At 53.7% G+C, this 27745-nt stretch overlaps 4 protein-coding genes across 7 annotated transcripts in view; 1 reads left to right on the forward strand and 3 right to left on the reverse strand.

The window, feature by feature from the left end:
- Window positions 1-27745, reverse strand: part of HMG20B (high mobility group 20B) — a 149005-nt gene that overhangs the window by 21609 nt on the left and 99651 nt on the right. The window contains exon 1 of one of the 3 annotated variants that reach the window (XM_075524362.1): window positions 4222-4225. The exons of the other annotated variants lie outside the window; for them this stretch is intronic. The gene's annotated coding sequence lies outside the window, so the exon portion shown is untranslated. Of the gene's footprint in view, window positions 1-4221; window positions 4226-27745 lie in introns of those variants that run through there. 3 annotated transcript variants of the gene reach the window in all.
- LOC142420433 (GRAM domain-containing protein 2A-like) lies at window positions 499-3877 on the forward strand. 2 transcript variants are annotated; one of them, XM_075524357.1, is made up of 11 exons: window positions 499-1144; window positions 1302-1386; window positions 1603-1776; window positions 1878-1976; window positions 2118-2189; window positions 2305-2364; window positions 2672-2735; window positions 3021-3092; window positions 3264-3345; window positions 3606-3713; window positions 3787-3877. In XM_075524357.1, exons 1-11 carry the CDS (start codon window positions 903-905, stop codon window positions 3800-3802), a joined length of 1074 nt encoding a protein of 357 aa, XP_075380472.1. In that variant the 5' UTR covers window positions 499-902; the 3' UTR covers window positions 3803-3877. The 2 variants fall into 2 exon arrangements, with proteins under 2 accessions (XP_075380472.1, XP_075380473.1); XM_075524358.1 differs by lacking the exon at window positions 3606-3713 and having other exon boundaries at window positions 3787-3875.
- On the reverse strand, window positions 4436-7064 carry TEKTIP1 (tektin bundle interacting protein 1). The gene is given in 9 exon segments (XM_075524552.1): window positions 4436-4563; window positions 4566-4580; window positions 4656-4781; window positions 4989-5060; window positions 5063-5192; window positions 5292-5344; window positions 6299-6438; window positions 6851-6938; window positions 7049-7064. Coding segments are annotated over 9 exon segments (768 nt in total).
- On the reverse strand, window positions 9887-27270 carry FZR1 (fizzy and cell division cycle 20 related 1). The gene is made up of 14 exons (XM_075523859.1): window positions 27168-27270; window positions 18088-18233; window positions 16889-17014; window positions 16590-16653; window positions 16047-16174; window positions 15512-15594; window positions 14907-15090; window positions 14637-14702; window positions 14065-14167; window positions 13202-13386; window positions 12071-12304; window positions 11885-11989; window positions 10952-11044; window positions 9887-10075 (listed from the first exon to the last, which is right to left on the reverse strand). The coding sequence occupies exons 2-14, from the start codon at window positions 18154-18156 to the stop codon at window positions 10034-10036; spliced, it is 1482 nt and encodes a 493-aa protein (XP_075379974.1). The 5' UTR covers window positions 18157-18233; window positions 27168-27270; the 3' UTR covers window positions 9887-10033.

Here is a 27745-nt window from a genome sequence, read left to right on the forward strand (position 1 = left end):
CCTCCCTGCAAACCTGCTGCGGCCAGTCCCGGCCCCGCCTGCCTGCCCTTCCTCCCCGGCGGGAGGAGGAGGAGGCAGCCGCAAGCCGGGGACGGCTCTGCAAGGAGCGCGAGTGGGAGCAGGACACGAGAGGAGGCCGGGAGGGCTCGCCGTGCCCGCCACCAGGTACCGCGTGGGGTGGGCAGGAGCTGCCCGGGCGAGGGGGGCTCTGCTGCCCGCGTGTGGGTCCGGCAGCGGAGCCGTCTTCCCGTCCCCTCCGGAGCCAGCCTGGCCGGGCACCCTCGCCCCGAGCACCGGGAGGGACCCAGGGGCTGGCACCCCCCGGCCCCCGCCCGCGAGCGGGGAGCGGAACCCGGCCTCTCCCGGGGCAGCGGGCGTCCGCCCCGGCACTCGCCGGCCCCGCCGCCGGGGCAGGGCGCAGGCTGGCGGGACGGGGGCCCGGGGGGCTCCCGGCGCTGCGTCGGGGGCCCGTGTGCCGGGGAGGTGGCGAGGGCTGGCAGCGCGGTGCGATCGCGCCGCTCCCTCCGGGGCCGCGGGCGGGGAGCAGCCCCTGCCCCGCTGCCGGCACTGGTGCCCGCGGGCGGCGGGGCTCTCCCCGCAGGCGGGCAGGGCCGTGCTGCTGGGGAAACTGAGGCAGGCGGCAGGCAGGGGTCTGGCAGAGCCGTGGTGCCTCCAGCCCGCTGACTCTCCCTGCGGAGATGCTGTGGTGGGGGGCTGTGCACCCCGCGTGAGCCCCGAGAGCTGATGGGGGGCACAGGGGGCTGCTGAGCAGCCGGACGAGGGGAGCCCCGTGCACCGGCAGCTGTGGGGGATCGCAGCCGGCGGCGTGCCACCATGGGGCGGGAGAAGCATTCGTGCGACTGGGTGGGCTTTACTCTCCTGGTCCCGGCAGGGACTGAGCCATGTCCCCCCCGGGGGAGGGACTGGCTGGTGACACCGCCGTGGGAGCTGTTGTGGTGCAGGGACGGGCAGCATGGGGACCGTGCCCCCTAACCTGCCCCCTCTCCCCCAGCTGCGTGTCGGACTCGTCTGTCATGTTAGGGAAGCTGAGGAGGAGCAGAAGGGGGGTGCTGGAGAAGCGGTGGCAGAGCCTGGAGGAGGGGGGCAGCGCGGGTGCCCAGCTGGGGCATGCCATGCTCGCCAGGTGGGTGCTGCACTTCGCCAGGGACACGTCCCCGCACCCCAGCCCTCACCTCCCACCGGGTGCTCTCGCCCAGGTGAGAGGGCTCGATGCCCATGTGTGCGCACAGCGGGTGTGCAGGCAGCCCCGCAGCTCACCCCTACCTGCTGCTTCCTGCCAGATCCAAAACCTGTGACCCCTCCTTCTGCAAGGAGACAGAACAGGCTGCAGCAGCCGCGGGGAGGCAGGGACACCCGTCCCCGTCGGTGAGTCTCGGAGCACCAGGGCCCAGGAGGGGGGACCAGCCCCAGCGCCGCAGTCTTGGCGGGAGGCTCTCTGCTGGGTGGGTGCTGAAGGAGGGCCCGTCCTTGGTCTTGTGGCAGAGGTGGTGACGGAGCGGGGGGCTGCGGGGTGCCCGTGGCGCCAGGGCTCTGCCCCAAGCACCACGCCATGCCGGCCCCACGTCCCGGCCTCCCCTGCAGCTGAGCAAGTGTGCCGCCAGCTACCGCAAAACCTTTGGGGAGCTCGCTGAGCGGGAAGTGCTGCTGGCCTGCTTCTCCTGCGCCTGGCAGAGAGAGGTGCCCTACCATGGCCACCTCTACATCTCCTCCCACCACATCTGCTTCCACTCCAGCCTCCTGCTCAAGGACATCAAGGTGGGCTGGGGACGGGCACGGGTGCGGGGCCAGCAGCTCCGGCAGGGGGCATGGGCAGCAGCTGGGGACACGGTGACACTGCCTGGCCCCTGCCGGTGCAGGCGGTGGTCCCCGTCGTCTCCATCTCAGCCCTCAAGAAAACCAACACAGCGCTTCTGGTGCCCAACGCGCTCAGCATCCGCACAGCTGAGGGGGAGAAGGTGAGACCGGGGACGGGGACGGTGCTGGGGGGCAGCTCAGCCCAGGGCTGTTTGGGGTGTTCCGGGCCCTGCGGCCGGTGGGCTCTGGGCCGTGACTGAGGGAGCAGCTTTGGCACAAACCATTTTCCCGCTCCCCGGCAGTTCGTCTTCGTGTCCCTGCGCCAGCGAGAGGCCACATACCAGCTCCTGAAGTCAGTCTGCAAACACCTGCAGGTATGCGCTGCGCCAGACCAGGGGCCGGGTGTGTGGGGGCTCTGTCCCCTCCCTTGCAGGGCCGTGGGGGTGGCCAGCACCCTCCCAGCAACCCCCTTCATCTCTCCCTGTCCAGGACAATGGCTGGAGCCCTCTGGCCTCCCTGAGCAATGAGGCCATCCTTAGCAAGCCTCTGGTAAGGTCGGGGAATGGTTGGCAGGAAGATTTCGGCAGAGGGAGGTGCGGCCCCAGCCCCCTGGGCTGGGACAGGGATGGATGCAGTGGCGGCAGCCCACACTGCGTGGGTGCCTGCCCCCCGGGAAGGCTTTTGGGGGGAAATGTGGAGTTGAAAATCCGCGGCCCGGGGCAGCGCAGACCCCAGGACCCTCAGGGCTCCCTCCTCAGGGCTGGCATGAGTCCCATCAGGTCCTACTCGTGTCCCCATGGCCATGGGGCGGGTGCCTTGGGGACGTGCACCACAACCAGGGCTTGTCCTCTTTCAGACCTCGAGTCAGTCGGACCTGGAGCAGAGCACCACAGAGCCCGACAGCCTCCAGGAGCTGCCGGGTGAGTGGCTGCCCCGCAGCCCGCGCCCCCCTCGCAGCCCTGCTTGTGCAAGCACGCATGTCCTCACCCACGCTTCTGCCCCGCTGACAGCTCTCGGCTCTGCTCCCCCTCCCCAACCACACACAGGCCAGGAGGGACCGCGCAGCCCTCGGCCACCTAAACAGCATCTCCCGCAGCATCGGGGAGCGCAGGATGAGCTCCTTGTGGCCCGGTGTGCCCCGTTGGGTCCCCAGGACCCCCAGTCCCCTCCCTGGTCCTGGGGCACTCATTGCTGTTTGCGTGCAGATGGGCCAAGCCCGACACCAAGGCAAGCGGAGGAGGAGGATGAAGAGGCAGCAGCGCTGGCTCTGAGCAGCGGTAAGTGGGTGCCCTTGGCAAAGCCGCGCAGCCTCTGGGGTGGGTCAGGCGGCCCTGGGGAGGGAGATGCTGCTGGGCTTGACCCCAGGGCTGGCCCCCAGCAGAGCTGACCACAGGGGCCAGGCTGAGGCTCTCAGCAGCCCCAGCACTGACACCACCTCATCCTGGCAGGGGGACCCCACACCGCGCTATGTGCCCAGACCACCACGCAGCTGAGCCCCCTCAACGCCGTCATCCTCATCTACCTGCTGCTGTGAGTCCCCAGGACCTGCCTATGCACCTTGGGGCTTCGGGGCACCCCCCGGGTTCCTGTTCCCGCTGCACCCCGGCACAGGCAGGCTCTCCAGTGAGGCACTGGCAGCCCAGGGTTCCCCCAGTCTCCTTTGGGCACCTGCGCTGGCCCGGCCACCGCGTCCCCAGGGCGAGCGAACGGGAGCCTGGCCATGGCGCTGTTCCCACCCCGTTCCCCCGCCCGGCTGTGACTCCCATGCCTGACGCTGGCCCGTCCCCCAGGATGGTGGCCCTAGTGCTGTCCTCAGGGTACATCGGTCTGCGCATTGTGGAGCTGGAGCAGCAGCTGGCATCCATGGGGGCTTGGCCAGACCTCAACCTGTCGCACCAGTGAGTGGTGGGGAGACCCCTCTGCCCCCAGCGCAGCAGGGGACCCCCCCCTCACCCTGCATCCCCCTCCCAGGTACAAGAAGACATGAGGCCAGCAAGGACCCGGCCGTCACCAGGGCACCAGCCTCGGCCCCAGCCGTGGGGGGACAGGCTCAGGGACTGCTCCGAGCCCTTCCTCCGCCTCTCGGGAACAGCGGGGGGCTCCACCACCAAGTGCCTTCCAGCCCCCCACTATGCCTGGGGAGCCCACACAGGCTGTGGGGCTCCATCTCACTCCCCCCACGTCTCTCCCCCTCAGCAGCAGCAGGAGGAACCCGGGCAGCTCCTGGGGGGCAGAGACGTGCACAGGGGCTGGCTGGGGTCAGGCACCCACCACCCACCCCTCCCCACCACGGGGGGCGGCAGGCAGAGGGGGGGCCTGCTGCCGCGCACGGCAGGGACAAAGGGACAGACTATTTTATTAATAAAGATGTGATCCCCACCTCTGGGCCGGGGGGGGCCCCACGCTGCCCCTTCCCCACGGACATGTGGCTGCCTTATTCCTTGGGACAAGCGGAGGGAGGCTGTGAGCTCCCCGACCCCAGGCAGGATTTGGGGGCACCCAGCAGCACCCTGCCAGGCCAGATGCCACAGGACAAGCACCAACCCGTCCCCCCCCCTCTGCACCCCCACCCCTTCCCTGCTCCCCAGGAACGGGCCAGGACAGCAGCAGCACCAGTGACTTACTGGTGGGCGGTGGGCTGGCGGTGGAGGAGGCTCCAGGTGCCGATGCCCCGGGTTGCGAGGGGGGGGGGGGGCGGCAGAAGGAGAGCGGGGACATACCCCGAGCTGCCCCCCAGCACCCGGGGCTCTGGCTGCGGGTGATAACTGGGAAGCAGAGGGGAAGGGGGGCACAGCCGGGGCCCCCAGGGCCCTGCAGCCAGCCAGGCCCCCAGCTCTCACCGTACTCCTTCCCCGGGATGGGTCTCTCCTGCCGGAGGAAGCGTCCCCAGTGGGTGCAGGGTCCCAGATCCACAGCAGGGACGATGGGGTCCCATCAGGCCACCTCCCGCAGGCGCTGGGTGTGAGCTGGGGGTGGGGAGCAGAGCTGGGGAGGGGCACAGCAGGACCTGCATCCCAGCCCAAAGCCCTTGAGCTCAGCCCCATCCTGGGGCTTCCCCCCCATCCCCAAGGTGGGGAACAAGAGGGACCGACAGCTCCTTGCCCCACCATTTTCTCCTCCCGGTTTCTGGTGTCATCCCTCCCCCACCCCAGGCCCCCAGCTCAGCTCCATACCTGGGGGCAGGGGATCCCACTCCCCCCGACAGCGTGGGCCCACTGCCAGCAGCAGCGAGTACCGGGGTCTTCCGCCTCCTCGTCCCTGCCCCTCTGCCCCGTGGACCAGCTCTGCCCCACAGCACCCCAGCCCACGGGGGTGGTCTTCCAGCACACGGCCTGCTTCAGCAGGGGGGTCCGGCGCAGCCCCCGCAGCACTAGATACTGGTCGCCGGGGGTGGGAGGGAGCTCTCAGGGCTTCACGTCCCCACCAGCAGCACCCCAGGGCTCAAGCAGGGCAGGGGACACACTTGGGGGGGCTACAGGGCTGCACACCACTTGCAGCGAGTCCTTAAAGACAGCAGGATCTGATGGGGCTGGAGGGGGGCCAGCAAGGGCAGCAGAAGGGCCGCCACATCTCGCCCAGCCAGATCCCCGCTAGCAGCCCTCCCTCATCCACCCCAGGGAAACTGAGGCACAGCCAGGCCGGAGAGGCCGTGGCCACAGCCCAGGGCTCCAGCTCCCGGGGAAGGGGCAGGGGTTTCTTCTCCCCCCGGCGAGGGTCCCACCTGTAGAGGGTGTGGGAGACTGAAAGAGTTCATGTCTCAAACATTGCGGCGACTCGAGGTGCCATTTGCATGGCGACGGCCGGTCAGCGAGCACGGGGTGGGGGAGAGCGGGAGCGGGACGTGGGGAGCGCGTCGGGGGATGCGCGGCTCCGGGTTCGGCCGCACCTGACCACGTATGGCCAGAGCTCACGCGGAGCTGATCTGAGGAAGGGGCTTGCGACCGCCCGAGAGACCCCTCGCGACCACCCCCCTTCCCCAGCGCCTGCACAGAAGATTGAGAACTTTCTAGAACAAGAACCATGTCAGTCCTCAAGGGCCGTACCTGGAGGCGGGGATTAGCTTATAAACGACATCCCCCCCCCCCCCGGGAAGGGCACGTGCACCCACCGCTGGAGGATTGCCACATCTGTCATCATGGGATCGAAGGGTGCTGATACTTTCTCTTTCTCTTTCCTCCTCTCTTTTCCTTTCCTTTTCTTGCTTCTCTCTTCCTCTGCTCTTCCAATATATGCAAGTTTGGGATAAATTGTGACGGGTTGCCCGGAAAATAGCTCCATTGCCTTTGTTCGTTCGTTAAGCTCGCCAGTTCGTTAAGTTTGTCCGTTTGTGGAATTTGCCAGTTAATAAAGTTGCTGGCCAGACCGTTCCTCTGGGTCACTGTCGTGACTCTACCGACCACGCGGCTCTGCCGAGCAGAGGTCGGCTTTTGTCGGTACGCAAACCGTCGGGGAATTGAAAAGATTCACCCCTCTCGCAACCCACCGAGTGGGACGAGACCGAGGGGCAGCGGGACCTCAGTCTCGAGGGTGCCCTGCAGGACCCAGGGTCTGTGCTCCCCCAGCTCCACACCCAGTCGCTGCAGCCACCCCAGAGCGAACAGTGCCAGAACTGGCACCCGGCCACTGCCCCACACCAAGGGGGGAGGCCGTGGGGGGCTGTGCCAGGGCAGGGGCAGCTTTGATCCCTTCCTGCCCCGCAGAGGGGAACAGGGGCAGGGCAGGGTGGGCTGGGGCTGCACCTCCCTGCTTTTCCAGCAGCAGGAAAGCAAACACAAGCAGGGAGGCAGGAGCAGTAAACCGCAGGCGAGACCCGCGCTGAGAAAGCTGGTACCTCCGGAGCCAGGGGCAGCTGCTGCGGGGACCCCGGGGGGCAGCTCCCGCGTGCCCAGGGATTCACTGCACCCCTCCCCTCACCATGGAAAAGCAAAGTACATAAATTCACAAGAGACATAAATTCACAACTTGTTTAATGCCAGATTGCTTTACATGGAAAAGTTACAACGCTCTCTGTATTTTTTTTTCCACCATATGATACCTTATATATAACAATGCCACAAGGTCGCAGACTTTATCACACAAACTCTGGGAGGACCCTTCGCTCAACCCACCTGCACGGTTCAGTGCTTACAGATCACACACCGAAAACACAAGCGGACATTAGGTTTGCTCTTTTCCCCATTGAACAGGCCGCAGCACCCTCCAGCCAGCTGACAGCGTCAGGCCGCTCGCCTACCTGAGCCGAGACACATGCACACACCCACCAACACACACCCTTGCAGTGGAAGACCCGCAGAGAGCACTTCGGGGAACTCCACTCCTGCCTTGGCGGCTGCGAGCGGGGTAGGAGTTTGTGCCACGCTTTAACAGCTAAGTCAATCTGAACAGCTCCTTCTCGCCATGCTCGTTAGCCAATGCACTCGGCCGCAGACCCGCCATGGCTTGGAAATCACTAGCCCTCCCTGCCCAGCACAGCGAGAGAAGTCACGATGAGCCAACCTGCTCCCAAGGCAGCTCCAGTGAGAAAAGCGAGAGATGTGGTTTGTGAAAGTCCCTGGCAAGGGAGGAGCGCGCTGCGGGACAGAGCGGCGAGGGGCTGTCCCCCCTCCGCAGCATCCCGCGGCACAGCTGGATGCCGGCAGAGCAGGGAGCACCGAGCAGCACAGGCTGCGCGTGGCCAGACGGCGCTGCCCGCCGCCCCGCAGCTCCTGGGACCCCGCTGGGGAAAGCGCCCACGTTGCAGGGCGAGAGGCAAACCCACCCCTCCATCCGCCGTCCCTGCAGGAGTCCCGGGGCAGCGGGGAGTCCCAGCAGCGCCACGCTCGCCCTGTGCCACCCCGTGCTCCGGCTGGGCTGCCCGGCTCCCTCCTCCTGCTCCAGAATGGGCACAAACCAGTGCGAAACCACCCCACCCCTGAGACCTCGTGTGTGCCCCCTCCCCAACCATCTATTTCTTCCTGGAGGAGAAAGCAGCGTCTCCTAGGGGTCTGCACGTCAGGATTTAGGCAGGAGACAATCCACAACAGACAAGAAAATCCACAGCAGCAGCTACCAACCACCTCCACCCTGGTGTAAACACCTCCCATCCCCAGGCTCTGCTGCCTGACAGGGCAATACCACACAGGACAGACACCCGTGACAGACCATGTCTTGCTGCAGGCGGCCTTTCACTTCAAACCTGCTTGCCAACTTAATGATCTGACTTAATTTTAACAACTCCTCAGTGCTTTCCGGTGGTCCTTCCACACGACAAAGCTTAACAGTGCCAGTGAATGTAACAAGCAACAAGAGAGGGGCTGGGAGGCCATCGGGTGATTTTTAACCAAGCCCTGTGCTCCTGCAGCAAGAACTACAATAAAGTAGTTGTGATGAAACTGCGTTTCAGAAATTATGAAATTACATTTTGGAGGCAAGTGAGGCTGCAAGATGACGATGTGGCTGCCAACATGGGCTTTGGAGACTCAGGGCTGCCAGCCTGCTAAGGAGCAGGGAGCTCCCGGCGCACGAGCTCCTCACAAGTGCCTCCGAGCACCTGCGACACGCAGAGGTAGTGCCGAGAGCCTGATCCAGGCACTGGTGTAACGGCACACGTGGTCAAGGCTGTAGTGAACAGAACGGCACCTCACTGCCCTTCTCCGTACCAGCCTTCCTACACCTCAGCAGCTCGCCCTAAGGATACTGGTGGCACTGGGGAGAAAAATCATATTCCTACTGCCACCCCTACAGTCTGGGTTCAGGGAAAGAAGGAGAGGAGGAAAAAAACCAGTATTGCCTATGCACTCAAGAGAGAACAGGTCAAGGTCTATATACACAGCCAGGAAAATCCAAAGAACAGGAAGCAGCACTCACGTCCCAGTGCACTAGAGAGGGCATGAGGCAGGCAGGAGCCAGGTGCGCGGCAGGGAGAGCATTGGCACATGTACAAAGTAAGACAGGAACAGGCTGCTGCAAGCGTAACAGCTTCTCTTTAAATTAAAAGCAACACATACACACAAGTGCTTTGCGTCACATCCCACGGCACTCATCACACAGGCTCCAAACACACGAGCAGGCACTCTCTTCCCATACAACTTAAAAAAAACCCAAAAAACCAACAACAGGTCCCTGGCTTTGACTTGGATTAAAAAAAAAGCAACACTTCTTCCTTGCTTGAGAAGAACCCCCCCTCTCACCCAGACACGGTGTTTCCCCCCTTCCAGCCAGAAGAGGCCATGCTCTCTCCAAAAACCAGATCCACACGAGTTGTTTTGTTTCTCAAACACATCTCAACTGCTTTTGTCCTCAGGAAGACTCCAGAGCAACCAGCCTGCCGCAAATGGCACTGTGGGAAGCTCCACATGCATGGTGGTTGTTGGTTGGTTTTTTTGTTGTTGTTTTTTTTTAAAAAGCCATTGTTTTTCCTCTCTGTTAACTAAAAGGATCAGCCCCGAACATGCAATAGCAATTTCAGAACTTTCTGAATGCGCTCCCTCTGAGGTGGAGCCTCTTCAAGTCTCCTCCAAAGTTTAGAGCCCAAAAATGTATTTGTTTGAAGGCAGCTGTCAAGCATGCCAAAAATCAAGCTGTCTTACAGGAATGATTGTATCAAGTACTACAGTACCTATTTGGGGGGGGGGGGGGGGGGGGGGGGGAAGGCAAATATGCAGTTCTCCAGTTTCTTCACGTAACGGGGATGCCAGGCTGTAAACAATGCCCTTAGATAACCAGAGAGGCTAACACCCAGCCTGGAGTTTAGCCCCTCGCACCAGTTGTATTGAACACGTCTGGCTGGCTCCTACCTCCAAAGATGTCCATCCGAGGACAGAGGGACCCAGAGCAGCACGTTACACCCGCTCCCACAGAGGCAAGGATACTCTCATCTCTCCCAAGAGGGGACAACACAGCAGCTGGGATGGCCTTGGTCCAGTCTCAATGGTCCATGTCATACATGTTTTCTCCAGTATACAACACGAGGGTTGGAGGATGCTGGTTTAACATTTCTCTTGTACCCGTTTCCCTTTACGAAGGATGAATCTGTAAACCTTTGGCAGTTCCCTCCCCTCCCCAAACCCATCCCAAATACTGCCCAGCGTGGTTCACAAGCACGTATTTAATTAGCATCTGTTGGGTCCATCCTCCAGTCCCACTGGCACTCCCTCCCCTTCTGGCTGATCATTTGGGGTTCCATGCACACCAAGGTAGTGGTTTGATTCTGGTATGTCAGGCTGCAGTCTCCTGGGTTTTATCGTATCCTGGTGAAGAGGTTGAGAACAGATACAGACTCCTGACAAGAAAAGACAAAGCAGGTGCTCAGTATTCTGCAGTGTTACTCCATGTGCTTTTGGTTTTGTTTTGGGGAGTTTTGGGTTTTTTTTCTGGGGGTGGTGTGTTTTTTTTTTTTTAAAAAAACAACCACTAATCTGGTGAGGTATCTCTAGCTCAGGGCATGATCTGAGCTCACCATTCGAAGTCCAATACCATAAATATTCCCATGAATTTTTTCCAACTGATAACAAGCAGCACAGCAGGCAAGTGTGCCATTCCCACAGCTTTGCAGGAAGCTGTACCCCGAGTCGTCAGGAACCGGGGGGACACCCAGCAGTGAGCAACGCCAGCTCCCCACAACTCATTCCTTAAGATCTCTCTGCCATTCTCCACTGCCTCTACCAGACACCCAGAAAAGCTCTCAGAGCATCTGGCACAACCTGCTTTCGGTGATGGCGAGTTGTCAGTGGCAGCATCCATGATCCTGTTTCCATCCAAGCCACGATTTTAAGCAGTTTTGTAAGGAGCTAGGGGATAATCACCTCTGAGGACCGGGTCAGTTCATAGCAGCACGCTAGCAGGGAAGATGGTGGGCTCAGGGTGAGCTCCCTGAAATGCTGCTATGTTCAGCAGCCCTGTAACAGCCAGGAGAAGGATGTTCTCTCACACTGCCTTGGGCACACAGAGGTGACCTTTTATTTCATCTGATGACTACAAATCCCTTTATATCTCAGCAAAGTTTAACCCTTCACTGCATCCAGCCCTCAATCTGCAGGATATGGTGAAGAGATCAGAGGCAAGGCAGCAGAACAGGGCAAACTTGGACTGAGTTCACCCCCAACGGCTGAGCCTCCTGCAGGACACAGCTGCAGCCAGCCACACGATGCATCCTTACCTTTGTCGAGCGAGTTTTACTGAAGACGTTCCAGAAGCGCAAGGTTTCATCTCCAGCTCCTGTAACTATGGCCTCCCCATCAGGGGACATTGCCTAAGGCCAAGAGAAAGCAACCTTTAGCATCTACTACATTTTTGAGGTTGAAAACAAATCTTCATTGGAATGCATGAGAGATATTTAACTCTCCTTCCTACTTGGCTGGCGGTGAGAAACCAAACAACTACCTCTGCTTTCATGTGCCTTATTCAGTCTCAGTAGCTGCCAATTCGAGCACTTGCATCTTACTTATGCAGCTATGGAACATATGGGTAGAATTATCATAAAAAGGATTCTTGTGTTAAGAAATCCAAGCCATTTGTAATTGAGCCTATTCCTCCCTGGATTATAAATATAATAAGGCAGGAAGCAAGATATGACTGGCATTTGCCAGCTCTGTTAGTTACATTGGCATCTACCTCACAGAATAGTATCAGCATATTTATCATCTCTGTTATAAATCTGCTGAAAGCCCTACGTAACAGTAACAAAGCAGGTCCGAGATCAATGCGGATTAACTGCACCAAGCATTTTAATGACAAATTAGGAGGACCGAAAGCATCAAATTCTTCCCCTGCTGGCAGTCACCAGTGAAAAAGTGCACAAGTCTTAAGGGAACAAGAAGAGATGCTTGTGCTTCCTCAGAAGAGTTTTGGCAGGCTTTGCTATTCATTAATAAAGCCTCACATTTCCATAGCAGCAAATCAAAGTATCCCTTGCAGGCAAGGAAACCAGATACAGAGCATTTTTCATTGCTTGCAGGGCAGCATTCATATCTCCACCTAGACTACAGGCAGCTTACAGTGCCACTGGCACTGCGGCTTTGAGTCGGGTCTCAGCACACGCGCAGCCAGATAAGCAGCTACAGAAGTTTTCAGAGACATGACTATCACTTACCAGATATAAGACTCGGTACGAGTGCCCTGTTAGCTTTGCTACTTGAGTTAACGAGGGGTATTTCCAGACGAGGATCTGGTTCTGCGAGTATCCATGGGTACTCACCTGAAAGGGGAGAGGGAAATACGCATCATACTTCCGGACACAAGACAGCTCAGCAGCAGGACTGCACAGGGAGGAACTTACGAGCTCGTTGGCGTGTTTCGACCAGGCCAGGTTGCACACTTGCGACCCAGTGTCGATGCACTGCAAAGGCTGCCCGGTGAGCGTGTTCCAGAAGCGTATGCAGCGGTCAGCTGTCCCACCGCCGGAGGCAAGGAGCCCGTGCTGGTGTGGAGACCAGGCAATAGCTTTTACTGCTGCAAGATGCTCTGTGTATTGTTGGACAGGACTCAGGCTGGAGTGATTCCAGACAAGGAGCTGGCAGAGAGGAGAGATGTGATCAAACTTGCGCTGCAGTCACGTGTCCGCAACACCCACAAGCCACGATGTTGCACGGGGACTGATGAGGACAGTTGGGCAACAAGACGATTTCCCACAGCTCTGCCCAGGTACACGCATCTCCACTCTGCACTTGCAGCCCTGAAGCCAGTCCCACCCTGCCACCACACTCAACAGAGGAGCCGTTCTACCACTGGGCCACAAGGAAGCTAACAGTCCTTAAGTTAAGCTTATGAAGCCACAGACACAGTGTCACTGATCGTGAACACAAACCCTTCTTTTGTCTTTATGGCTGTATTATGCCAGAACACATTTAGAAATATGCTCAAGTTCATTAGACGTTATTCTGAGCAGGAGGAACTCGGTACAACCATGCTGTCACACAGACACTGGGCAAATTCACTACCTAGCAACCCGCTCCAAAGGGCTCTGAACACTGCTTCTCCATAACAGATGCTTCTTCCATATGGTGCTCAGTGAACTACAAGCCTACATTATAGGTATTAGAACTTATATAGCTCTAAACTCAGTTTCCTTCTGCATACATAAGCATTATTGCAACAAACTTGACTATACGCAACCTAAACAAAGTCAGGAAGTACAGCTTAGCAGTAGCTTCGTTGAACTCAAACTCCTGAGTCAAGCTATAGATTTCATTAGCCAAATACAGAAGCAAAATTAAATTTGCCTTTTTAATTTTATTAGAGAGGAGACTGAGTAGAAGCTTAGCATGATTTATGTTTGGACACAGTCCAACAACTGGAAAAAAAAGCCCCTTTCAGAGGCGCCAAATATCCTTAAAGAAAGGGGGTCTGACATTTCCTGGTGAAGATCTAGAGACATTGAGCCTCCGATGACTCCTTGGAAGTACCATACCTTATTATCATTTCCTCCAGAGGCCAGGAGCTGGTGGTCCGTAGACCATTTGAGCCCACAGACCTCCTGCCTGTGGCCCTGGAGCCGCCGCTCGGACTGTAGGGGTGGGGTGCGGATGTCCCTCTGAAGGATCATCCTGTCTCGACTCCCAGAAGACAGCTGGTCCGCGTTCCATGCCAAGGCACCTGTAACGCAGGCAGAGCATAAGAGTATGCTGTGGGAGTCCTGCGGGAGCGGGTAGGCAGAACACAGCCACCACAGCTGCCAAGGTTTGAAAAAAAAAAAAAACCAACCAACCATAAAAATCTGTGCTTACGGACCTCCCTTATATCCACTGTATGAAGTCCTAGCATAGAGTACAAAGAAAGATTAACCTGCACAAACTCACTGAAGGTATCACCAATCCCATTTCACAGTGCAGTAAAGCACAGAACTAGAACTCAGAAGGTGCCTTGACTTCCCAAATCTCACTCCAGTGTTCAGATTCAAAACGCCTCTGAGAAAAAAAAAAAAAAGTCCCCACAGAATAAGGGAACTGGAAATCTCAGTGTAAAGCAGCCTGCCTGCAGGGCTGAAACCGGAAGCCAGTGGCAGTGAAAAAAGATGTTGTAACCAAACCCAAAATGCCTCAGACATGGAGGAAACACCTGCTGCAATACTCAAACACCACCACACCCAAGATCAGAACACCGCAATTACTAGATGATAATATTTTGAAGACTGCTGAAGACATAGCAGGGGATAAATATCCATTTTTCTGGTACTTTTTGAGCTCTGCTATTTCAAGCAGATCCCTTGCTTACAAGGAAAAAGTTCAATCGTGAAGAAGTGAAATGTGAAACCTCTGCCTCCCACCTCCTTACCGACTCTGGCTGTGTGCCCCTCTAGCATGGAGAGCTTTTTTCCTGCAGCTGCATCCCAGATCTGTACAAAGCCCTTGTGAGTGCCAACGGCTACCAAGTTCCCCTAGACAAACAGAAAACCATGACCAGTAAAGACAGATGTAAAACAAAAGCTAGAAGCTGAGGAAAAGACTTGAGATAAATCCCACAAGATGGAAAGCACCCAGAGTTCTTCCATCTTACATCTTTTCCCTCCTGAGAGGGCCAAGCAGCCTGGCTGCAATATACTTACTGTAACATTTTATTGTCAAGAGCTGGAGAAGCAAACTGGCTCTTTCTCCCTCCCACACCTCTTAGCAAATGCCTCGAGAACCTCAAGATACAAGAGGTTGCTCTCTATCCCCTCTCACTTAGCAGAGAAAAATAGTGCAAACAGGAAAACACATTTGATTTGTGATGCATACAGGGAGTTTGGGGAAATACGGGAAAATAAATCAAGAGGTTAAAAGCTGTGAGGAAGAGCTATACCACTACAACAGTAGCATCTAAATTACAAGCGTTTCAGCCGTCATTGTTGACAATGTTATACTGACCCGCTCTGACCAGCCCACAGACGTTACAGAATCTCCTTCCACAGAGAGATCACACAGTCGGGTTACCTTGAAAGTAGGACAGAATGGAACAAGGAACACTTGTTATTGCCATACTACACTATTAGCTGTCTCACAAAACCTAGTTTGGGACAGAGCACTACAAGTGCTGAATCCCTCACACAGCACGTTCCATAGCTCTGAAAGATGCTATGGCTGGAAGAGACCTACAGCAACAGGTACTTCACTCTCCAGACACTGATGACCATTTACCTGGCTAGTACAAGCGCTCCATAGGTAAACACAAGTCCCAAGGCCAACGCTGAGGACGTTAAGAGAGGACCAGTCCACCAGGTTCAGGTAGAAGTCATCCTGCAGCTCTGGGGCATCCAGCACTTTGAAAGGAATCTTTGAGATTTTCCGAGTTGGTTTTCGAGGTGATCTTAGCAGCTTCTGACTGTTTACAAAAACAGATATAAAAACAACTACAGGATCTTACACATCACAGCAGATGGTAGACACAGATGTAGCCACTCTTTAAAGCATATCTGCATTTCTATAGAAATGAACAAAGAGGCCGCAAAATTCTTTCCAGCAGGTAAGGCTGGAAGGAATTAGGTTCTGATTCTATAAAGGAGCTAGGGAGCATAAAGGTAAACTGACTATTGAAAGTTGGCCAAGAAATATTAATTATCTAGGCATGTTGGGCACCTGCAGAAATTCTTAGAACTTGACCGTCCCTACTTCTTATCTCCCCAGATTTCCAAAACCAATTCACATAGCAATTCTGGGTGCCTTAGAAAGAAGCCCTAGAGAACATCACTGAATCCTCTGTCCCAGCCCTTCCATTCTCACAGTCTGTGGAGAATCAGTATTACCTTTTGTTGCTGACAGGAGACAGGGAATACGGTGAGACCTCATTGCCATCATCTGGACTAGAGCGTTTTGTGCTGAGTGAATACTGCGCGAAGAAAACACATCAAATAAGAACCCCAGCATGCCCAAGACCTAGGGGATCACTCGCAACACATACTGGTGCCCGATGCCTAGCTAACTCCAACACCCACAGTCAGACTTCCCATTTCCTCCCTTTCCCAGGTGCTCAGGAACCATACAAAAACCACTCATCTCTCTCCACTGAAGTCCCAAAGCTTGATTTGGTCATTTACCACACTGTCCAAAAAAGCTTGGTTCCAACTCAGCTTCCCTGTCAGTACAGAAACAGGAATTACATAGCTTGCTGCAGATACTTACGTTCTCTTTACGGGCCACCAAATTTTGTTATAACAGCTTAGCTTAGTCAAGGCACAACACTAACTCTCTTGCACTAGCAGCTTGGCAGAACTGTGTGCTTTGTGCCTGTGACACACACATGCAACCTCCACTGGTTTTAATGCAAAGTAACCAACTTACAGTGAAGAGAGACTTCTTCTCCGGGGTGGACGGCTGCAGCCTCCTGTCTTCCGTCTGTGGGTCTTGCACTTTCTCGATCCCTGCTCCTAAGAGTTCGTTCTTCAGCAAGGCAGAGTAAGCAAGGCCATCTGTGAACCCAAACGAGCACTTAGGCAGAGAACTCTGAAGCAGCAAACAGCTCTGCAGGGAGTGGCAGGATCACGCCTGCCTGACTTGTACATTCACAGGGCCTCTTAATAAGCCTGGGGCCCCAGTTTGGAATCAAGATTAGCAGCAAGCTTCCCCTCCTTCCACTCCATCAGGAAAGTGCTTCCATGGCACAATAAATCAAGGGATACAAATAGCCTCTTGCTTCCCAGACAATCCTCAGAAGCCTACTGAGGTGACCTGGTATTCACTCTCATGATGTGGGCATTTCCTAAAACACCAGCATGAGGTTTTGCATAAGCACGAAAGTGCCAGTGTTCCCTTGATTTCCAAACCTGCCAACAGTTTTAAATAAAAGCTATAGGCGTGGCACAAGTGGTAGAAAGGTGGTCTCACCTTTGCCGTTGTCCGATGTAGCATCCTTTGCTTTTCTGTTTTGACTTGGTGATTTTTCGTTTTCCTGAAAGGGAGAAACATGCTATTACCATACAGAAACCTCATGGTAAAATAACAAATGAAGAAGCCTCCTGGACCACAGGGGCAGCCTGTTTGAAGATATACATTCAAAGGAACTCTTTTGGGGCAACAGAAGACTATGGTGCAGAAAATAAGCAGAGCAATTATGCCAGCCAAAACAAAATGCCCCATTTCCTAAGTTCCAAGACTAAACTGTAGGAGAGGGGAGCAAAACTTACATTTATTCTGTGGAAGTTGATGCTCCAGTTGGCCCCAGCTCTTGAGGGAATGAATCTGTCACCATGCTTACTAGGGGAAGACATCGGAGAATTGGAAGGTGTCAGGGTTCTTCTCATCTCTGCTACCTGAATTAAAGACACACACACAAGAACAAGTGTTGATCACAGCAGGGGTCTGAAAAACATCAATGAGGTCTTGTCAAAGCTGAATATGCCTAAGTAGAAGAGCCAAGCATCAGTTTAATCCCCTTAACAGAACTAGTAAGCACGTCAGAGTCCAACTGTCACGGGAACTTCTGTCAAAAGAAGCAATTAAACAGCCTCTTTCTCACTGCTCTTTCTCAAGCTGACGTTGTCAAGGCAAACACATGGAAGGCTGGAGTGGGGCAGACTGCTTGCAGGGTGAGCAGCAGATTCCTCAACTGCAGTCACATTCTCTTCCACAGAATAATTTATGCTGGAAAGAACCCCAGCTCAGAACAGGGCTAATTTCAAAGTTACATTGAAGGTCACAGCCTCATCCAGTTGGGTTTTTAGCATCTCCAGGGACAATGACCCCACAAGCTCCCTGTTGCAGTGTTTGGATGCCCTCACTGTGAACATTTTTTCCTAGAATCTTGCTGGAATTTCCCCTGTTGCAGCTTGTGTTCATTGCCTCTAATGCTTCTACTGCATACCTCCAAAGAGAGTCTGACTTCATTTTCTCCATAACCACCCACCAGGTAGTTGGAAGCAACAATTTCATCCCTCCTGAGCCTCATCTTCTCCAGGCTGAGCAACACAGGTCTCGGCATCTTCCTGCTCCAGCCCCTTGACCATCCTGGTGGCCTCCGCTAGACTTGCTCTGTCTTGTCAAGCCCTGTGGTTGGTTTGTTTGTTAGCCCCCAACTTTTTACGTTCCATATGTACTTACTGAGATTATTTAATAAAAAGGCATTACTGAGCTACGTAAAAATATCTTAACTCCTTTTTGCAACCTGAACTGAGTTTATACATTCAAAAGCTTTGTTGAAGTCAAATTATTTGGTTATTCCTAGAACAGCTCAGGAACGCACACCTGCTCACAGTCCAACAAAAGACTAAGGTTTGCTTCAAAGAGGTCCCATATCTTTCAAAAGGTCAAGTGAAAACAGTCACAGGCAAGACAGACAACTTAATAGTCAGACTAAGACCATTTAGCATAGCCCATTTGTACTTACGCAAGGCATTGTGTTTTCATTCTGTATGTTGATTTGGCGCAGGAGACGTCTCTCATAATCCTGGTCCATGGTGGAAAGCAGAGAGGCTGGGGAGTTCAGCAGGCTTAGGAATTTATGTTCATGAAATCCAATCAGTAATTAGTCTGCTGCAAGAGACACGGGAAGAAAAACACCAGAACATTACACCCTTTCATACAGAAGAAGCCTCTTCAGAATCTCTAAGCCTGTTCTTTAAACTTGAAACCACTTTTCCTATCCAGAGCATTGGTATCAAACTTGTGCGATACAGCACAGCACAGGGCTACTAGGGAAAGCATTTTTTTGTATTATTGCCGTTGGTTGCTGATTTCACACGAGCAGGCAACCAGCATTTTGTGTCTGACAGGACCTCAGCAGGCAACCACCACAACTGGAGCAGAGACTCAAAACCAGTCTGTTCACATGAACTGCAGCAGCAGAGTTTAGCAAGCCTTCAGTACTCAGGCACGGAGAAATCAGACACCTGCAGCCTATCCCACCACAGCCAGATCCATACCTCAGGCCAGAGGCATGACAGCAGCACACACCACTATGCTGAAGCTAGCTGGGATACTTTTAGCCACGTTAGAAGTATCACAGACTTTTAGTACCGCGCGCTGCAGCAACACAGGCAGCTATGGACTAGGTAGCCCCCTGGGTTACCATTCAATGTCTGATGCCCATGCTGTCCCAAATACTCCTCTTGGCTAGCGTATAGCTAGCTCACTTACGGCTATACAGTCTATAAGCATGTTAAGCATCTTTCAAGCAACATTTTAGGATAGGGCTGCTTCACAGCCTAGATGTGGCTAGCTAAATTACAACATGCATCAATAAAAAAAATTAGCTAACGCTTCTGCGAGAATAAGTAGTCACAGCCCTTCTCTGAGCTCTGAAAGGCACAGTCCAGCTTTGTTAGTGCCCAACCTCCCCAACTCACACATGCCTCATGCTTTGTCCACGGCTCACATTGACACAAAAATACCAACACCAGAAGAGACATGCCAAGTTGGTTTTTCAACCCAAGATAAACATCTCCAAAGGGGAAGGTGGAATCTAACACACACGCCACACAAAAAAAATCCCCACAATACCCACGCACCTGGAAGCTGTGCAGAATGTAAAGGGACTTTCATTCGCTGTTATTGTAAAAACATTCACGGCATCTGGCCAGAGTCCCGGCTACACAAATGGAGTTGCCTCAAGATACAAAATTGTGGCAAAGTCTGGGAGGCAACTGCACACAAACGGCTGTGCTGGGAGAAAGCTGTCCAGGGACAAGGTACACACTGCCACGCTCAGGGCCTGCCATGAACTGCCTTCAGCTTCCTCCGCCAGCAGGTGAGGTTTGCTGTGAAAAGGTTTACCCCCAAGAACAGAAATCCGACTCGGGGTTTACCATTAAAAATTGGAGGCAAGTTACCAAGCTAAGAGGGGTGCAGCAGCACACGCCGTAATCCAGCGAGATGCGATTAAGTATCACAATATTCTATGAAATGAGCTTGAAAGTGAGAGAAAGCACACCAACTCTGGACTACAGTCATCTATTAGCTAGCAGAGCTACTTTCCTTTTAACCAAGCTGCTTGTTAGTACTGAAACTTGGACTTCTTACAAATGCTGAAATGCAGAGGCCATTTCTTCCTTGCCATTAAGCATGCCAACACTTTTACAGGAGCATCCCTGAAATAGATAGTGCCAAGCTGTTTCTGCGTACACCTGCTTACCTCTGCCACCTCCTTCCCCCAAGCTTTTTTCTTTTTTAATTTAATACATTTCTCCCATATGTTCTTTCAGAGGCAAAACTGGAGAAAGCTACCAAATTTAACAGTAATCAGCTCCCACCAAATGCAGTGAATAGTCAGAGATGGCATTATTGCGAGTGAAAAGTTAGAAAAAAAAGTCTGTGATGTCATTAATGAAGGAGGTTAAAAAAAATTAGTGCAGCCCATGTCAAACACTCTCCCTCATTTTGTGGTTTACTTACCACTATCCTTAACTACTCATGATCTTCCAAATCTACCTTAGAGGTTAACAGGACCCCTCAAACCAAGCATTTCAGCAAAATTCCCCCCCATCCCCCTCCCTTTTTTTTTAACACCGTGAGTAAGAGAGATCAGCTTGCAGAACCCACACGAGGAGCGTGATCAGCTGGGGAACACCACACATTTGAAGCGTCCTCCCAAAATGGCTCAGCACAGCATTCGTGAGAGATCTAGATCCAGCTACATAGCAATGTGACATTTTTAATTCTGGATATGAAACACATTCGTTTTTAGAGCTTTTCGTTTGAGTACCCGTCTGTACAAATTCCAACTACAACTTCTAATCAGAAATACAGCATACACAGAGTGAACAACAGAAGAGACTGAACAGGCAGAACATGGCAATACTACTAATAAGCCCCAAACAACCTTTTTCAGGCTTCAGATGCTTCAAAATGAAGCATCAACATAACATTAATGGTATTTGAATTACCAAGACATCCTCTACCCCCTTTGGCCCCGTCTAAATTTGAAAATATATTCAGTTTTTACATTTAAAAGTTCTCCTGCCTTTGGTATTCTCGGAGTCTCTTGCTTTCATCAGTACCTCTCATGTTTAACACTTACCCACCCAATTACCTTCCAGTTTTAAGAAGGGCACAAATGATTTCTGGAACAAAAAAGGGTCAGGGACTGCCCAGCTCTTGCTCTGCTCAGGTAGGCCACGTCTTGAATTGACAGAGCCAACACAGCCTATGTTTGTTACCCCAACTTCAACACTTGCTGAAAAATCCAAATAGGTACAGGCTGCCTCTCAAACGAGAGAAACAATTTTGCAAAATGACTGCATTCATTTCCCTGCCAACCCTGGCATTCTGCATGCTGGCTTATTAAAAACAGATCCATACCGAGAAAAAACATTTAAGTATTTGAATACATTAAGGTTGGGTCAATAAAAAGAACAAGACGCACTTGTTCAGCACCATAACTTTGCCTAGTAGTATTGTTCTGAAAGTAATGCGAACTGTGATAAAATCCAGCCAATTCAAAGATAGGACATGAGGTGCACGAAGAAAATAAAGTCAGTCAGAATACAAATTCTTGCCCAGGAATCAAAAAAAAAACCACTCCACCAAAACCCACCTTTCTTCTCCAAGCATAAACTATATCATTAGTAACAAAAGAGCATCCAAAAAGAATACGTAACACATGTAGCTCCTCCAGATCTTTTATTTCTTTAACTAAGAGAGCTTGCAGTCCCCATACTCCCGGTCCCTATGGCAAAGTCTTTCTTACTTGCTTCGGGGGAAATGGAAAACCCACCCACTTCCCACAGCCAAATTCAGAGCTAGCAAGAGCCTACCTAAAACCAGAGACGCTGTCTCCTCTTCGGGCCTGTATTTAATGGCACAGGTTGTGAGGTAAAAACGTGTCATTATTCAGGTGCTGAATATTTACAAGCTCTCAGAAAGAACCCCATAATTTACCAAGGGGAAAAGGATGGAGTAAACAAGTACTTAGTCCTCTAAGTCATGAGCAGCAGGATTTGAAATCAAACCCAGATGTCCTGCTTCCCCAAAGCCAAAGTTTTCCTCTTCCAGTGATTTATCTAAAACCCATTACTAGGCAACACTTGCAAATCAACAAGTTAAAGATCTCAGCTGGCAACAGAAATGGTAGTCCATCTATCCCTGCACCTCCTTTGTGCCAGCTCTGGCCCTTGCCCGACCACGCCACGCGCCGGTTTGGCTCACCAAGATGACAAAAAAAAAATTTAACTCAGCCCCAAAGGGCAGGCGTTTTCTGCTGGTTTAGTAAGCAGCACCTCCACCTCAGCCTGGAGTATTATAAGAGTATTTGCAGCTATGGATTCTTCTATTTCCCAGACTTTTGAACGAGCTGTGAGGAGGAAAAAAAAGCTAAAACATAGCATTCTTGCTACTTAATAGTCAAATTACAAGTAAATTTACAAGTTTACAAGTAAAGCCTTTTACAAATGCATCCGGAACACTAAAGCCAGCTTCACAGCACTAAAGCAGACATCGACAAGGAGCAAGACACTCTGCGCTCGGCCAACCTGAAGTAGAGCTCGTCCACATTTAACCCCGAGGAACAGAGTTTACATATTATGCCAAACAACCATTCCTTTTAAGTAACTATCCTCCTTTCAAAAACAGCAGTAGTACAAAAAGCTAGAGCCTTGTGTAAGTTTTGCCAATATTTACCTTTGTAAAGCTACAAGTACATAACTTCTTATCCAGCGATTTACTAAAGTATTAGCATGAAAAGCATTTCTACAATTAACCATTTACAAAAGTAACCCCTATACGATAGAAGCAGGTTAAGCTCTGTTTCAAAGCAAAATATCAACTTTGTTGCCTCGCACTTGTCAAAGAGGATTGTTCACGACTAGGTATTGCAGAGACCACGCTACCAGCAATGACAGAATTACTTCCGTGTTATGGTGACAGAGAAGATCTCCACCCTTCAGCCTCACTCTTGAAGGCCGCAGAGAGATTCAATACTCCACCAATAAACCAAGACACTGTATTACTGCCGGAACCATCACATTGCGCTTCAGAGGATAACACATAGGTGACTACTCTTCACTGAAGGTCCTGCAAAAAGTCCATGTTATTTCTGCCTTTCCCGAGCATCCCGCCAACAAGCACCTCCTGCCCAGGGAGCTCACAAACCCCTTTATACACTCGCTACCACCAGCTCTAGAATGCCCCTATTCCAAAAATGCCAACTTTTAGGCGACCGGCAATAGGCGTGGACTGAATTCAATTTTGATGTGAAAGGCCAAGTGGCTCAAAGGCATAGCCATGACATTGTCTTCATCTCCTACCTGCACTCAGCCTCCCAGTTTGTAACAGTAGTATAGAAGCTCAAGATGCTGCAATTCTATATGAAGCTTAGGAGACACGTGGTATGCACAGCCATCCATGCCTCCTTTCACCTCTGGTGTCCAAAAACATCGCCCGTTCCCCACAGGCAAGGGCCCAACCTGTACTTCAGATTGGAGGTGACAAACGTTTGACTTTCTGCAGCTCACACTGCACCTCCACCTGCACTCACAGACTTCCCGCAGCCCTCCAAGACAGCTTCCAAAGCTAATTTAAGGTTCTGTGTCTACCTTTCCAAAGCAATGTATGGTCCTACCAAGATGACAGAGGAACTCTGACCAGCAAACGTCAGGGCAACGGTGCTAATTTAGGACACTCAGGTCGCAGAGTGCTGCAGGAAGCCTGCGTGAGCCAAGGACAAAGTATTCACAACAAAGAACTCTGTACGTGGCATGGACTTTCACATGTCAGTGGAAACTCAGGGTTGTAACACCTTCAGGAAACAGCAAAATCTCTGTCTTTGGAAGAGCCTTTACCAAAAATAAACACCCCCCTCCACTAATAAATCTCTCAATACACCATTACAAGCCCAAAAGTTTTTCAGCAGGATTTTCATACACAAAATAGTTCTCAGATGCAAGCCCTTATCTGAGGGGAACGCTCCAGGAAGTCTACCAAGAGCATTGCTATTGCTACCCCTTTTACGCAGATGATGCTCAGATATTACCATCGCTTTCAGCATAGATGTTTTTCCTAAATCTCCCTTCTCTCCACGACTGGAAGAAAAGAAGGGAAGCCGACAGGCTCAAGCCTGCCACGCTGCACTCAAAAGACAAGTGCATTTTCAGCCGTTCCTCACAAGACTCAAATACGAGTGTGACAGTCAATTGCAAAGATTGGACTGTCAGAGTCAGCACCCCCTCCACTGTTGTACCCACGCAGCAGCCAGGCCCCTAGCTGAGGGGTTTCCAAGTTTACTTCAGCTGGCTTTTAATAAGTTAGGAGAACTGTAGGTTTGTTACTTTACCTTCATAGAGGACGTTTTCATTCAACACACATCTCACTGCAGCGCACAGTACTCTGTTAGGAGTGCAGGGTTTATCTAAGCAGACATGACAATCATGTACTTAGCAGGGGATTTCTCAGAAAATCATCACCATTAAAACCCTTTTTATTGCCTGCAGGTAGTGATTATTTCATCCTTTCACCGTGCTGCTCCGTAAATAAGAGGGCCACGCCTGCTCCCAGGGAATCCGAAATAAAGTACAAAGTCTTCAGCAGTGCAGGAAGCCGTATGCTGGGAAACACAGAGCGTGAAAACATAATGCACTTTCAATGAGGGGTCACCTCTGTGCCATCTCTTGCCCGTGGGCCAAAAGGCAACCTCTATATCTAATTAACAGAAAGCCTCATAAGAGGTTCACCTATTATGAAAGCAAAACAAGTAAGAGGCAGCAGAAAAAACACTCTCCAGTTTGAGAGATGCAATAATTAGCAAAGGTACCTGGGTTCAACAGTGTTTGAACACCTCTTCCTTTCTGGCTGTTACAGAGGCCCAATTAAAGCTCTGAAGGCCGAGTTAAAGATCAGGTTCAGCTCTGGCAGATCATGTGTGAGAAATACCAAGTGCTGAACAAGTTCTGCTACTCCCGTTTGCTCCGCTGCTCCTGCGGATGTAATGAAACAGGTTGCTGCTGGCTGTGCCTTCGTACTTGGGCAGAGCGGGCGCGAAACACCATCCCTTCCTGCAGGTGCGAGGGGATAATACATACACTGGGGAAGGAGCGGGGTACAATTTCCTCAAGTTACTACTTGACAAAGAGGGGATACACATTAACCTCGCCACGTTCTGCTTTGAGATTTCACCCCTGCCCATGACATAACCTGTGCCAAACTGATGTGCCTGGATGCAGCTACCCTTCCTGATTCACGAGGCAGTGGGAGCGATCAAAAAATCACACCGCTTTCTCCGTGCTACCTCGTCACCGGATCTCCCCTCGGAGCGCTGAGCCACTGGCAGTTGCTGGCCTCTGTGGAGGCAGCTGGCCGAGGAAGCAGAGGACAAGTTGCAGCAGCGGCACTTCTGTTCCCATTGTCACCTGATGGCAGTTTTCCCCACAGAAACACACATTTTGGACAAGTCACTGGACAGACAGGAGAAATGGAGGTCCTGCTTTCGGCTGCCCATCAACCAGGATATGATGGCACTCATTTTGGTGATCATCTAGAAGATATTTACTCATTTATTTATTCTGCATACTGCGAAGTGTTTAATAAGAAGGAAGTGGGGATGGACGGAGTGAAGTACTTGGACCTCAGGGATATGGGGTCTTTATAAGGGTGGAGTTTTTCCATGTTAGGCATTCTAGACTCAAAGAGGACTTACTTAGGAGTAGAGGGAAGCACAAGAGAAAGGCTACTGTATGCATTTTGTAACATTTCACAGAACCTTCAGGGCTTTTGTTTGTTTGTTTTTAGTAGTTTATATGCTCTGTCTGAGCATGGCAGTTTTTCATAAAGCTACTAACTTTAATAACATTCAGTTTCCCTTCAAAAAAATGCAAAAGTTCACAGAATACAGTTGTCTGATTATCTTACATCTCAAAATGGAGTACAAACAGCTAAGAGCACCAGCTCTAGATAAAAGGTCTGCTTTATCGGAAGCCTTATCAGAAGTCAGTGCACTAAAAGCCAAGATTAAAAATTCACCAGCAGCCTTGTCCACAGAGCTTTACTGAAAAGGCCAAGCGATTCACAAGTCTCCTTCATCACAACATTTGAGCTACAGAAGGAGCAATGGTGCCTCTGGTCAACCCACAAAAGTAATAGAATTTAGAAAACGCAGCAGCTTCAGCCAACAGACCCAGAAAATTCTGCTTCTGTATTAATAATAATCAGTCTTTAATACGAGATGTTGCTGCCAGCAGAGGAGTTGCTCTGTGAAGAACCTTCGGCACAAAATACTAGGCTAGCATCCTTAAACACACTAACGCAGTAAGAATCTGTTCTTCACGAGAAAGGCACAACACCTTCAAGAGAGCTACAAATCAAGGAAAAAAAACACCCAGGCAATGAAGCCTATGACACGTTCGACAGGTGACTCCAACGTGACCTAACAGACCTCGCTGGGCTTTAACAACTCCTCCGGCAGAACACCTCCCTGCTCACCACGCGTGGAGGATGCTCAGTTCGGGCTTTTAAGACCTCAAGCCTGTAACTCGCTGAACGTGCACACTACTTCCATCTGCAAAACGTGAACAACACACTAAAAAAAAAATCTAACGAAAGACACGGCGATATCTAGCTTCCTCAGACCCCCAAAGCCATCAGACGGACAATGGCACATCACCAACTTGTGTTGCGCATAAAGAAGCGACTTCTGATAAAAGTTTCTGTCGCCGCTTGGTAGTTCCCTTTAGCACTGGAGTCCACGCCACAAAAATCTCAGCTACCGTTCATCTTATCGATTTGATCAAGAAACCAAGAACTGGTGGAGACGCAGCAGCTGAACTACCCGCTGGCTCTCATCAGGCCTGCCAGAGCGGGCCAGGGGACGCTGGCCGAAGAAAGGGCCCCACGGCGAGAGCGCCCAGCCGCTCTAGACAGACAGAGGCTACACAGCCCGCGGGTCCAGAGCCACCGTGCCCGTTAACAGACGCGTCTCATGCGAGAGGGCGTTAGGGCACACCGACCCCCCCAGGCAGCCCGCAGCAGCCGCCGGCGAGCGGGCTCCGAGCGCAGAGGCCGGCGCGGCGGCTCCGAGCCACCCGGCAGCGACCAGGTCCCGTCCCGCCAGGTCTGACAAAGCGCCACACAGAGCGGGGGAAAGGCACTCCCGCGGAGCGCCTTCGTTCCGGGGGCGAAGCGCCGGCGCTGCTCGCCAGCCACCTTCAGCCCCGGAGGCGGGGCAGGCCCAGAGGCCGGGAGGCCGCTGCCTGCCGCCCCTCGGGGCCCGCGCTCGGGCCAGGATCCCCCGGCAGCGCCCGCGGAGGGAGGGCACCCCCAGTCGGGCTCGGAGCCGCCGCCGGGCAAGCGGCTGCCCCGGCCCCGCAGCCGGGCCGGGCCCGCCCCGCCCGGCCCGGCCCCTCCGCGAGCCCAGCCCCGCCGCCCGGCCCGCCGGGGGCCCACAGGCCCGCGCCCCCGGGGGAAGGGGCAGGGGCCGGCCGCAGCCCGCGCCGCGCCGCCGTGACACCGGCCCCGGGCCGCGGCCCCGCCGCCCGCCCGCCCTACCTGCCTGCCCGGCCGGCCCGGCCCGGCCCCGCTCCGCCTCCTCCTGTCAGTCTCCGCCGGCCCCAGCGCTCCCCAATATGGCGGCCGCCCCCGCCGCGCTGCCCCCGCCCGCTGGCCCCGCCCCCGCGCGCGGCACGACGGGAGCGCGCCCCGCCCTCCCGTTCGAATCAATACAGGAAGCGGCGGCGCGCGGCGCCATGGCAACGGCCGCGGCCCGCCCGGCCCCGCCCCCTCAGCGCGGCCCGGCTCGGCCGGCGCAACGACCCCGGCGTGCGGTGGGTGCAGAGCCTGACGTCACCTCTCAGCACACTGACGTCATGCGGCGAGGGGCTCCCCGCGGCCGCGGAGCCAGCCCTCCTCGACCCCCCCCCCCCGCCAAGGCCCCGGGCGAGGGCCGGGGTGCGGACACGGCGGCCGCCCCCTCCCCGCAGCCCGCCCTCGGCACCTCGCCGATCCCCTCCCGCTGCGGGCGGCCCCGCGCAGCCCCCGCTCGGCGGGCGGGCTCCGGGGGCCGCCGGGGCGCCGGCACGGCCCGACGGGCAGCGCGGGGCCGGGTTTGGCGGGAGCGGCGGTTGAGG

Source organism: Mycteria americana, chromosome 24, assembly GCF_035582795.1.
Source record: "Mycteria americana isolate JAX WOST 10 ecotype Jacksonville Zoo and Gardens chromosome 24, USCA_MyAme_1.0, whole genome shotgun sequence".
Lineage (NCBI taxonomy): Eukaryota > Metazoa > Chordata > Aves > Ciconiiformes > Ciconiidae > Mycteria > Mycteria americana.